Raw genomic sequence first — 13,050 nt, 5'->3', positions numbered from 1 at the left:
GTTTAGTGTAATATGATTTTTTTACATACATTTTTACATCATTTGTCAAAGATTATTTAGAAAACAGAGCTTATATTCAGCATATGTAAGGGCAAATATTACAAAAACGCATTAAAATTTACATTTAGAAATAACTAATAAAATGATATTTTTTAATTATGCTTGCATGCCATCAAGGTGGATAAAATATTTTATATTTCTAATTCTTTTGTGCAATTGGCGGTTACACCATTTGATATTTTCAGGTCCATTCAGTCTTTACTTTCATAAAAATGGTGCAAATGTGATTTAAAATTAACATAAATACACTGTGCATTGAAATAAACCCGATGCATGCTTTTAAAACAAGTTTTTTTTATTACATTTCTCATCTTGCCAATCTGTTTTTTGCCATTAACCCATTTATTATTAGATATCCTATAAACCTATTTTTTTATTAATAATGATGCAGCAACAGTAATTTGTTATGGAGAAAACCACTGGCATTTGGTGCTAAAACTACTTAAACTGTGACAAAAACCTCATTGTGATTTTAACGTGAAATTTGGGGCAGAACTAGTTGACACTATGGTTTTATTTTTGGAAGTATAACATTTTTATTTATGTTTTTTAAATATAAAATCTATTCTTTATTGCATTATTTTAATTTTTAAATATTTAATTTAATATTCACAACTCCAGACACTTCAGTTAGTTTAAAGTGTCTCCTTTAAAAAGAGTTTTTGCTTCTAGACCAAAGAATGAGAGAGTTAAATGAATTTGAATGTGCACATCACCCTCAAAAGGGGGGGGGGGGTGACAGTTAAAGGTATAAGTATTAATTCGCTTCATCTGGTTCATACTGTAACAAATTAAAAGTTTGAATACAGTTGTTTAGATGTGGGACTTTAGTTTTGTAGTTCATTTTTCCCAAAGAAACCAAAAGATTTGGTGTCTGTCTTCACGGAGCTGAAGAACGGTGGAGTTTATGTGAGATTTTGAACTGCATGCATTTCACTTCTTGGAGTGTAACTAACTTTATGCAGCATGATTATTTCCACAAATCGTTTGCTTGTGCAGTTTAATTAATACGTTTTAACGCAAATACCAATCTCTGAAAACTCCTGATCCGTCTGAAAGTTTTACCTGTGTGGAAATACAGGATAAGAGGAAGTCATAAATCGGTTATAAATCTACGAAAATGCATTTGATTGCATATCGCAAAGGTCTTTTAAACGGATGTTGCCTGAATAAAATTTGCAGAAATGAAATATTCAGGCGTGGACAATGGCTACAGATGTGGAGATCCAAGACATCAGCACCGAAAAACTTCAAGGATTATGAGAGCACGAGACAAACTTACAACCCTCAAGTTCCTCTGCATTTTAATTTCGCCAAAGACGTGCTCGAGCAGTGGGAAACTAAAGAAAGGGTATTTAAATATTTATTAAACGTTTACATAAATATTTACGTCATTGTATTTCTTTGTACTTTAAATTGTGTAACAATTTTAATCATTAACAAACACTTTGTAACGTTTTAACAGATCGGTACGTTATTGTACATTTTAGTAATAAAAACACACAGTTATGCATTAGATTAGGCTACAAGAACACGGTCGGTGAAGTATTTGTAAAACACTGGGAGCGTCACCAATAACCCCGCCCCATGTATAGCCACGCCCCGTTCTGTAGCCAGGTGTAGTTCGTAAAACTTCTTTGGAATTATTATTTCGTTTAGTGCCACACTGGCGATTTACTCTCAGACGTTGCAATATTTAGTAATATAAATACACGACACAGTCATACACATAGACACACTTAACTTGCGTATTTGAAAAACACTTATGGGCGGAGCGACACATGTCATGTAGCCACGCCCCGTTCATGCTGCCTTTTTAGACAGTTACAAATAAGTGTAATTAGGGCTGTGAAAATAACGCATTAATTTGATTAATTAATCTGAGAAAAAATAACGCGTTAAAAAAAATAACGCAGATTAATCCATTCCGTATTGAACCTGGATACATTCTAGCCACCATTTGACTGTAAAATAAAGGAGGTAGACGAGTAACGCTCTGGCGGTGACTGGATCATTGACTGGAACATTTACTTATAAAAAAACGGCCTGATGGAAGTGATGATAAAAATAAAGTATGCAACGTCTGCAGCAAAGAATTTGCATATCATAGAGTTCGTCCACTCTAAAGTACCACATCATACAAAGCACATGGAGTAAAGTTCTCCGTCGTTACACGGATTTCCGTCAATTGCAAAATTATTAAATTAACTTTTCATAAATACGACATGTATTCAGCTTTTTAAGTGGGATGTGATCAAAGCCTGGACTGGAGCAAAATCACGTTCCTCTCTCCACTGTAAGCTTTCTGTAATCACTACGCACCGGATCCACTCCGGGTTGTCTGGCTGTAGCGCGTAATTTGAGGTAAAACGTTATTTCAGCTAGCATGGAAATACTTATAATGCAGGAAGGCTCCGATGTTTTGGAGATCGATAAAGGTTTAAAAGACCAATGGAGATTGACTTGGCTTAGCGGAATGATGAAGATTGGGATCAGAAAACCAAATATAGCACAGTATAGGTGTCCTGTATTTTGTGGGTAAAGGATTTCTCTCGTACGTGATTACTCGCGTCCCGTTTTTGACTGCTACGTTGATCTAACCAGTGGCTGATAAAACGGGTTTGTTAAACTAGTGAGTACACTTTATGTGGCGCCACAAGAACCAAGAAGCAGATGACATCCAAATCCCGTGAGAGCAGTTCGAGAAATCATAACAGAAGACTGCTTCCTAAATGCTCTCGCGGTACTTTGATGTCATCCACCTGTCGGGTTCTTTATTTAAGGTTTATGTTCAATTGCACAAAAAAGCCCTGCAATTGATATTGCACTGTTAAACTTTTGGTAAATAATCTTCCTGAAGCACTTTATTTCCTTAGCATATTACTTTAGGTTATAGTTTTTGAGCTTCATTGTCACTAATGCTGATTATTCACTGATTTATTTAAAAAGAAATATTTAATACTTTCACAGCAAAAATTATGTAGGCGATTAATTTAGATTAATTAATCACAGAGTATGTAATTAATTAGATTAAAAATTTTAATCGATTCACAGCCCTAAGTGTAATATTTAATTGTAATATTAATTTTAATATTAAACTGTTATTAGTGTTATGATTTGAAAAGTTTGAACAAGACATTCAAATGTCATAAACACACTGTTAGTTTTGAGTGGTTGTTATCTGAGAATAACAAACTTGCAATTGTTGCCAATCAGAATCATGCATTTCAATGAACCGTTATTGAAAATTATTTAGCCACACCCCAATTTATTTTTATTCTTTTTTATACTATTATTTCACACTACTAGCAGTATTTGGCAGACTTTTACCCAAAGCGACTTATCAGTCCATTCAAGCTAAACATTTATTGTCAGTATGTGTGTGTTCCCTGGGATTGAACTCATGACCTTTGCGTTGCTAATTCAATGCTTTACCGATTGAACCACAGTAGCATTCATTGTTTTCTTATCTACTCTTGCATTGTGTTTCAAGGATGGACAGAAGTCTTCTCTTCCAGCTCTGTGGTGGGTGAATGATGAAGAGGAGGTCAGATGGAGTTTTGAAGAACTGGGGTTTCACTCCAGAAGACTGGCGAACGTTCTGTGTCAGGTGTGCGGTTTGGAGAGAGGGGATCGCGTCTTTCTCATTTTACCCAGAGTCCCCGAGTGGTGGTTGGTCAATGTTGCATGTCTGAGAAGCGGTAAGGAGTCTTTCTGAGGTCACAACCCAGCAAGCAGTTTTGCGTTTTGGATGTCTTAATAGCCGTCCAAACACAGACTGAAACTCATGAATGCTAATTATTTTCCAACACACAGTATTTCTGTTCAATGTGAACTTGTGTCATCACACAGGTACTGTCCTCATCCCTGGCACCTCTCAGCTCACGGCTCGAGACATCCGTCACAGGCTGCAGGTCTCAGGAGCAAAATGTGTGATCACGGATGAAACCGTGGCTCCGCTGCTGGACTCGGTGGCTTCGGATTGCCCGACCGTTACTTCAAAACTTCTGGTGTCCCACAGGGCCAGACACGGCTGGGGCAACCTGACGCAACTTATGGGGTAGGTGATGGTGCACGTTTGTGTGGAAGAAGTTGAATATAAGGTCATGGTTCAATCCTAAGAAACATGCATTTAGATAAAATATAGGCTACCTTGGATGTACTGTAGATCGTTTTGGAGATGTAAGAGATATAAGTGTGAATTAAGATCAAACATGTTTTTGCTTTAGATCAGTGTCAGATGAGCATGTTTGCGTGAACACCGGGAGCGAGGAACCCATGACTATTTTCTTCACTAGTGGCACAACCGGCTCCCCCAAAATGACCCAACACAGCCACTGTAGTTATGGCATCGGGCTGACAGTGAATGCAAGGTTTGAACGTTGTATGTTTTTACTGATTTAAGTAAGTTAAATGATAAATTGATGAAAGAATACTTTAAAAGGTAAGCTATGTGACCAGACCTATGAAATCCAGGCTAAATTTAGAAATTTGGATCATCAATTTGATTTCAGTCATTAAAGGAAAACACCACCGTTTTTCAATATTTTACTATGTTCTTACCTCAACTTAGACAAATTAATACATACCTCTTTTTTCAATACGTGCACTTTTAATCTTTGTACAGCGCTTCGTGAATGTGTTAGCATTTAGCCTAGCCCCATTCATTGCTATGGCTCCAAACAGTGGTGAATTTAGAAGCCACCAAACACTTCCATGTTTTCTCTATTTAAAGACTGTTACATGAGTAGTTACACGAGTAAGGATGGTGGCACAAAATAAAACTTTTGTTTGGAGCCATAGGAATGAATGGGGCCAGGCCGAATGCTAACACACTCAAGAAGCGCTGTACAAAGATTAAAGTGCACGCATTGAAAAAAGATAGGCATGTATTAATTCATCTAAGTTGAGGTAAGAACATAGTAAAATATTGAAAAACTGTGGTATTTTCCTTTAACATGACCTTACTCTTTACATTATGTAGGATCAATTTATGTAGTAAAGAATAAAAAATGACTTTAGCCTTTTTAACAGACTGGGTCACATAAGTTTAATACAAATACATTTACTGTGTTGTTATTGTTTTTTAAGATACTGGCTGGATCTGACCGAACGGGATGTTTTCTGGAACACGTCGGACACGGGTTGGGCCAAATCAGCATGGAGCAGCGTGTTTGCTCCATGGATCCAGGGAGCATGCGTATTCATTCACCACATGCCACGATTTGACACCAGTACAGTATTAAGGGTATATGAAGATCTAGAACTAGTACTTGAGGGAAGGCACCGCCGTTTTTCAGTGTTTTGCTATGTTCTTGCCTTAACTTGGACGGATTGGTGCATGCCTAGCTTTTATCAATGCGTGCACTTTTAATCGTTGTACAGGGTGTCGTCAATGTGTTGGCATTTAGCCTAGCCCCATTCATTCATTAGGATCCAAACAGGGATGAATTCAGAAGCCACCAAACACTTCCATGTTTTCCCTATTTAAAGACCGTTACACGAGTAGTTACACAGGTAAGTATGGTGGCACAAAATAAAACTTTTGTTTGGAGCCATAGGAATGAATGGGGCTAGGCTAAATGCTAACACATTCAAGAAGCGCTGAAAAAAAATTAGAAGTGCACGCATTGAAGAGAAGATAGGTATGTGTTGGTTCGTCTGGGTTGAGGTGGGAACATGGTGGGATGTTGAAAAACGGCGGTGTTTTCCTTTAACATTAGAGTGCTTCTTTAAAAATCTCAACATACCACATGCATGCATGAAATGTTTTGTATAATTTCTTTACTACTTGTAAAGACATGGACAGATTTTGTTGTGCAAAAAACAAGCTTACGTTCCTCTCCTGAAAGACTCTGTCCAGCTTTCCCATCACAACTTTCTGCACGGCACCGACAGCCTATCGGATGCTTGTACATGAGGACAAATCCAGGTACCCTGTCTGAAACTTGCGTGCTTTGATGTCCTTGACACCAGTTTATATTTTAAAGCTTTTCTTGAATGAATTCTTGCTTGTGTAATTTAGCTCTCAGCAGTGATTATGGTTTCTGACAGGTTTCAGTTCCAGGCTCTTGAACATTGCCTGTGTGCGGGAGAGCCCATAAACCCTGAGGTGATGTGGAAGTGGAAGGAGCTCACTGGACTGAACATCTATGAAGGATATGGACAGACTGAGACTGTAAGATTGACCTGTGATTTGTTACAGATATTTATACAGGAGTGAAAACGATGAGTATTTCTTTACATGTAGCCGCTGTGAATTCACACTATGACTTTTCTATTTAATTCCAGGTGTTAATTGCAGGCACATTCAAGGGCATGAAGATCAAACCAGGGTCATTTGGAAAGGCGTCACCGGGATATGATGTTCAGGTGCCGTAACAGTTAACTTTTTCCCCGCCAGCTTTTTTTTTAAAGTTGCCAGCCAGCTCCAGCCTCTTTTATGATTTTTCACAAAAGTTCAATGCCTTACAGAAGATGCTCTTCTTTAAATGTATAAACATATAATATATCAAATGAAAGAACAGACCCTCTGCCTTAAAAAAAAAGTTTTATCCTATTTTCATTTGTTCAGGTGTTTTATCACCTCTCAAATATGGGTAGGTTTCTTCAAAAATACCAAATGTTGAGCAAAAAGCTGAGAAAATTGCATTTTTGACTTTGCAATAAAAACTGGTCATTGGCAGGGAAGCGTTTTCATTAGTCAATTTTCTTAAAAAAAAACAGATAATTTACTCAACACCATGCCATCCAAAATGTTGATGTCTTTCTTTGTTCAGTCAAGAAGAAATTATGTTTTTTGGAGGAAAACATTCCAAGATTCTTCCCATTTTAATGGACTTTAATGGACCCCAACACTTAACAGTTTTAATGCAGTTTAAAATTGCTGTTTTAAAGGACTCTAAAAAATCTCAAACGAGGCATAAGGGCCTTATCTAGCGAAACGATTGTCATTTTTGGCAAGAGGGATAGAAAATATGCACTTTTAAACCAAACCTGTGACGCGCCACTGTGACCTCACATAATTGCGTAATGACGTTGAAAGGTCACATGTTACATATATGAAACGCACATTTGCGGACCATTTTAAACAATAAACTGACACAAAGACATTAATTAGTATCATTCGACATACAACAACATTAGAACTGTCCTCTTTCTCCACACTTGTAAACACTGGGGCGTCGTTTTAAATACATCATCCTTCCTCTTGACGTGATGACGTATTACGTGAGGTCACACTGGCGGGTCACAGGACCGGAGGAAGACTAGAAGTTGTGGTTTAAAAGTGCATATTTTTATTTTTCTTGCCAAAAATGACAATCATTTGGCTAGATAAGACCCTTATGCTTCGTTTGAGATCGTTTAGAGTTCTTTGAAAATGCAATTTTAAACTGCATTGAAAACTGTTAAGTATTGCAGTCTATTAAAATGAGAAAAATACTGGAATGTTTTCCTCAAAAAACATAATTTCTTCTCAACTGAACAAAGAAAGACATCAACATTTTGGATGACATGGTGATGAGTAAATTATCTGGATTTTTACAGAAAATGTACTTATCCTTTAATTGATGAGATTACTCGTCAGTGGCAGGGAAAGAGTTAAAGACCCACTTAAACTCCCCAGGAAGTCAGGGCGAGACACATTGAACATAATGGCTCCTCCTCCTTTTAAATACCCAATAGCATTTAGTTTACTTTACAGATTGGAATCTGATGAGAAGCTGAAGTGCAGAATGATGTCATAATCATTGATCTGAACTGGCAGAAGGCTGATATCTTTTACATTTGAATTTGTCAATGTTTTGGAGCACATCCTCAAGATACTACAAAGATTCATAATAAAAGCCAAAAACACTTACATGGGATCTTCATGCTTCTGATATTTAATTGGTGGATGAAACTGGACATACAGTATTTTCTTTGGTGTTCTTGACATTTTGTGTTGTTTTGATTGAAGGTGGTGGATGAAGATGGTGTCATTTTACCACAAGGACAAGAGGGAAACCTGGCCATTAGAGTGAAACCACACAGACCCTTCTCTCTCTTTACAGAGTATACGGTACATCTGCTCTCTTAGGATCTTACACTGACAATATAGTTCTGTTAAAACGTCTTGATAAAACAAAATTTAAGTGCTGTTACCCAATTCTCGCTGTAGGGGGAGCCAGAGCGCACAGCTGAATGTTTCCGTGGTGATTTCTACCTGACAGGTGACCGAGGATTGATGGATGATGAAGGATACCTGTGGTTCGTCGGCAGAGCTGATGATGTCATCTTGTCTGCGGGGTCTGAAATTCTCCTGCGATCGTGATGATGATGTCAATGACATGTTTAAATGTTTATTACACTTTTACAAATGTTTGTCAGGTATCGCATCGGTCCATTTGAGGTTGAAAACGCTCTGATAGAACATCCAGCCGTAGCAGAATCTGCTGTGGTCAGCAGTCCTGATCCGATTCGAGGAGAGGTACCAGAACCGGCATACTACTTATGCTGCTGCCCATAAATATGAATGATATGTTGACATGGGTTGCAATCATATTGAAATCGTTTTGCTGTGCGTTTCAGGTGGTGAAGGCATTCGTAGTTCTGACAGCAGATTTTAAATCGAGAGACCGTAAAGAACTGATCCAGGAACTGCAGATACATGTGAAGAGCGTCACAGCTCCCTATAAATATCCACGCAAGGTAACGCAACGTTTTATAGTGCAGTACTTTCACTTTTTCTGTTACTTACAATTTTGTATTAATTTTCTTGTCAGATTGAGTTCGTGGATGATCTTCCCAAGACTGTAAGCGGGAAAATAAGGCGCGTAGAGTTGAGAAAGAAGGAATGGGAGCGGAAGACAAGCTAAAATCCTACCCAAATATTTTGACTATAAGAGATCATTCCACCTCATTATATTCGTCACTCCCAAGTGTTTTTTAGCATTCGTAAGAATGTTAAAAAAGGCTTTATCTTAAGCTTTATATTAATAATAAAGGGGCAGATTCCAATCCAGGGCTAGGCCGTAGTTATATTAGGACATTTAAGTCGTTTTTACAAACAAACCTTAAAGGAATAGTCTACTCATTTTCAATGTTGAAGTGTGTTGTTGCCTTGGCTGGGAGCTGTTGGTGCATCCCTCTGTCATCTGTGTGCGTGCGCGTGGGCGCTGGAGCGTGCTGCGACGCTTCGATGGCATTTGGCTTGGCCCCATTCATTCAATGGTACCGTTTGGAGGTGGAGTTGGAAGTGGCCAGACACAGTGTTTTTCCTATTTGGGACGAGTGGTTGTGCGAGCAGGTTTGGTGGTACAAAGTTAAACGTAGCGCTTTTCTAAGCGGATTTAAAAGAGGAGCTACACTTTATGGCGTAATAGAACTTTTGGGAGTACTTCGACTCGGCGCAGTAACACCCTCCCTCTCCCATTATGAGAGTGAGAAGGGGAGCGGACTTTTCAGATGAGTCGAAGTACTCCCAAAAGTGCTATTACGCCATACAATATAGTTCCTCTTTTAAATCCGCTTAGAAAAGCGCTACATTTTATTTTGTACCACCAAACCTGCTCGTACAACTACTCGTCTCAAACAGGAAAAACGCCGATGTGTTTGGTCACCTCCAACTCCATCTCCGATTGGTACCATTGAATGAATGTGGCTAAGCCAAATGCTATCGAAGCGTCGCAGCGCGCTCCAGCGCCTACGTGCACGCACACAGATGGTGGAGGGATGAATCAACAGTTCTTGGTTGGGGTAATAACATATTTTAATATTGAAAATGAGTAGACTATTCCTTTAACTCTTTCCCTGCCATTGACGAGTTATCTCGTCAATTAAGAGAAATAATTTCTTTAAAAAAGGTGTTCCTGATCAATTTTATGTTCATCTGCAATACTGCGATTATCCACTAGAGGGCGTACTTAACCAATTTATGAAAAAACTGAAGGCAAAAACGTTATTTTCTAATTTTAAACTCTGTGTATGTTTTGATAATCGTTCTGAATCTGATCTCTAACAAAATTCCTTTACAAAAATGCAATTATTTCAGCTTTTTGCTAAAAAATGATATTTTTAAAGAAAAATATCCATATTTAAGAGTTTATAAGCAGAGGAAAAATATAGATAGGATTAAAGTTTTTTCCCGTTTTGTTTGTTTGTTTGTTTATTGTTTGTTTAAAAGCAGACCGTCTGTTCTTTCATTTGATATATTTGTATGTTTATATATTTTTAGAAGAAAATTTTCCTGGAAGGCATTTTGTGAAACTTTTGTATAATCACAAAAAATGCTGCCGTGCAACTTTTCAAAAAATGGCTGGCGTGGAATGAGTTAAAAACAATACTGGTGTGCATTTTGAGACAAAACAATGTCACTGATATATGTTAAGATGTGTCAGTAAAAAATATTTTACATGAAGGCAGCTCAAACATGCATTTTAGTCTGGGACTAGGGAAACAGCCCCGAAGAGTTGGACCTTTATTGACTTCAACTAATACATATCTGACATATTTTAATTGCCATCACTAACTTTGCTTCTCCATACAGTGAGGATATGGTTTGTGTGTTATGTTTTAAACTACATGCATCTTACCTCTATATGGCACCAATGTTGAAACTCATCTGATAATGGAACTTGTAGTCCTGCTGTCTACCTGCAGGAGGCGACATTTTATTATAATGAACACTAACCCAGAACAAACACAATATACTCTTTTTCTTATTCAATATACACTTAAATGAATAATGTTCCTACCTCATGTTTGATCTTTTTAAGCATAAAACCAAGATTGATAAGCTGTGCAGCTCATATATTAGCATATTTGATTTATTTTAAATTATATATTATATCATCTATTGTAAATGTGAATTACTCTTGATGTACTGTAACAACATATTAAACATTTATACCAGTATAAGTATCTCTCTTTCTGATTCATCACGGAGAGGGAAAACAAAAATACGTTTTTATTGAACAAAAACAGCTGTATAACCATGAAAATAACATTCCCCTAATAACAGCATTCCCACTAAATCCGCCAAAAAACGTACTAAGTATTTCCTGAAAACGTTGGAGAGTGAAGCACCATTGCTCTATGATCTCAAAGGCAAGCGAGCATGAAGCTGCTGATATCGGTTTGTGTCAAATACGCAATGTGAACTTATATTCACAATCTTTTCTAGTGACCTTTTCGCAGAATAAGACCCGTCAGTAAATTAATCTTGACCATGAATAGAAAACTGCTGTATCTTACTTTTACCAAGTGGTAAATGGTTCCGGTTGAGGAAGAAATGTAGTGGCAGGCACAGGTGGCTGGTTCAATTACCTGTAAATGAGGCTTAATGCTTATCAGGTGAAAAAACAGCTCCAAGTGACATTTGGTTTTTAACATTAAAGCAACACTATGTAGTTTCCATGTAAAAATGACTTACAGCTCCCCCATGTGGTTGAAAAGCGCAACAGTGCCTGGTATCAGTCACTCTTCTGCAGGCAGGGGGAGGGGCGGGGCGGGGCTGTGTGCTCTACTAATTAAAGTGCTTCAGGTGTGTTTGATTAGGGCTGGAGCTAAACTATGCAGGACACCAGCCCTCCAGGACCAGGATTGGTGACCACTGACCTAAAAACTGATCTTAAAGGGACACTCCACTTTTTTTTTGAAAATATGCTAATTTTCCAGCTCCCCATATAGTTAAACATTTGATTTATTCTTTTTTGGAATCCACTCAGCCGATCTCCGGGTCTGGGGGTACCACTTTTAGCATAGCTTAGCATAATCCATTAAATCTGATTAGACCATTAGCATGGCGCTAAAAATAACCAAAGAGTTTCGACATTCTTCCCACTCAAAACTTGACTCTTCTGTAGTTGCACTGTGTACTAAGAACGAAGGAAAATTAAAAGTTGTGATTTTCTAGGCCGATATGTTTAGGAACTATACTCTCATTCTGGCGTAATAATCAAGGACTTTGCTGTTGTAACATGGCTGCAGGAGGCGCAATGATGTTACTCAGCAACCGAAAATAGTCCCCTTAGTATCTTTCAATAGGACTATTTTCGGGCAGGGGACTATTTTCGGGCAGTGCGTAATATCACTACGCTTGCTGCAGCCATGTTACACCGGCAAAGTCTTTGATTATTACACCAGAATGAGAGTATAGCTCCTAGACATACCTGCCTAGAAATTGCAACTTTTAAAGGCGGAGTCCATGATGTTTGAAAGCCAATGTTGATATTTGTAATCACCTAAACAAACACGCCCCTACCCCAATAGAATCTGGACCTTCTGTTGCTAGACCCGCCCCACACATACGCAACCCGGCAAGGATGTCGGTTAGTAGACACGCTCCTTACTGCTGATTGGCTATAAGTGTGTTTTGGTAGTCGGCCCGTCTCCTTTTCCAAAGCGTTTTTCAAACATCGTGGACTCCGCCTTTAATTTTCGTCGGTCTTAGTACACGATGTAACTACAAAAGAGTCAAGTTTTAAATAGGAGAAATACAGAAACTCTTTCGTTATTTTTTAGCACGATGCTAATGGTCTAATCAGATTCAATGGATTGTGCTAAGCTAGGCTAAAAGTGGTAGCGCCAGACCCGAAGATCAACTGAATGGATTTCAAAACTGTAAAAATCAAATGTTTAACTCTAGGGGAGCTGGAAAATGAGTATATTTTTTTTTAAAAAGTGTCCCTTTAACTGTTCAGCTAAAACATCTACACATTACAAATACATCCTTGTTGCATTAAAATCTTTAAATAACTTGTATAATTAGCTATTTTGCAATAAATTATAAAAAAAGTTGTAATAACTTAAGTCCATTCAACTTTATTTTTATATTATTTACTCCAACTCATCCTTAATCAAGAAAGTTGAAATGACTTATTTATTCAAGTCGCTTTAACTTAAGATTTTAGACGACAGATTTTCCCAATACAGTAGTATTTTATAGTGTTTACCTTAACATGTAATAAATTGTAGTATACTATAGTATAATAGTACACTGTGTTAATA

At 37.7% G+C, this 13,050-nt stretch overlaps 1 protein-coding gene and 1 long non-coding RNA gene across 2 annotated transcripts; one reads left to right on the top strand and one right to left on the bottom strand.

The window, feature by feature from the left end:
* The first annotated feature begins 933 nt into the window (after positions 1–933).
* On the top strand, positions 934–9,290 carry acsm3 (acyl-CoA synthetase medium chain family member 3). The gene is made up of 13 exons (XM_055203391.2): positions 934–1,411; positions 3,554–3,761; positions 3,913–4,120; positions 4,290–4,433; positions 5,152–5,308; positions 5,913–5,992; positions 6,115–6,238; positions 6,352–6,432; positions 8,021–8,122; positions 8,222–8,349; positions 8,431–8,530; positions 8,632–8,751; positions 8,826–9,290. Exons 1-13 carry the CDS (start codon positions 1,181–1,183, stop codon positions 8,916–8,918), a joined length of 1,776 nt encoding a protein of 591 aa, XP_055059366.2. The 5' UTR covers positions 934–1,180; the 3' UTR covers positions 8,919–9,290.
* LOC129443035 (uncharacterized) lies at positions 5,317–11,501 on the bottom strand. The gene is made up of 3 exons (XR_008644074.2): positions 11,093–11,501; positions 10,635–10,695; positions 5,317–6,210 (listed from the first exon to the last, which is right to left on the bottom strand). It is a non-coding gene; the product is annotated as an uncharacterized lncRNA (long non-coding RNA).
* Positions 11,502–13,050: the final 1,549 nt, after the last annotated feature.

This window comes from Misgurnus anguillicaudatus, chromosome 2, assembly GCF_027580225.2.
Source record: "Misgurnus anguillicaudatus chromosome 2, ASM2758022v2, whole genome shotgun sequence".
In the NCBI taxonomy this organism is placed as follows: domain Eukaryota; kingdom Metazoa; phylum Chordata; class Actinopteri; order Cypriniformes; family Cobitidae; genus Misgurnus; species Misgurnus anguillicaudatus.
Note: the sequence above shows the minus strand (reverse complement) of the source record. Positions and strands in the feature narration are given on the sequence as shown.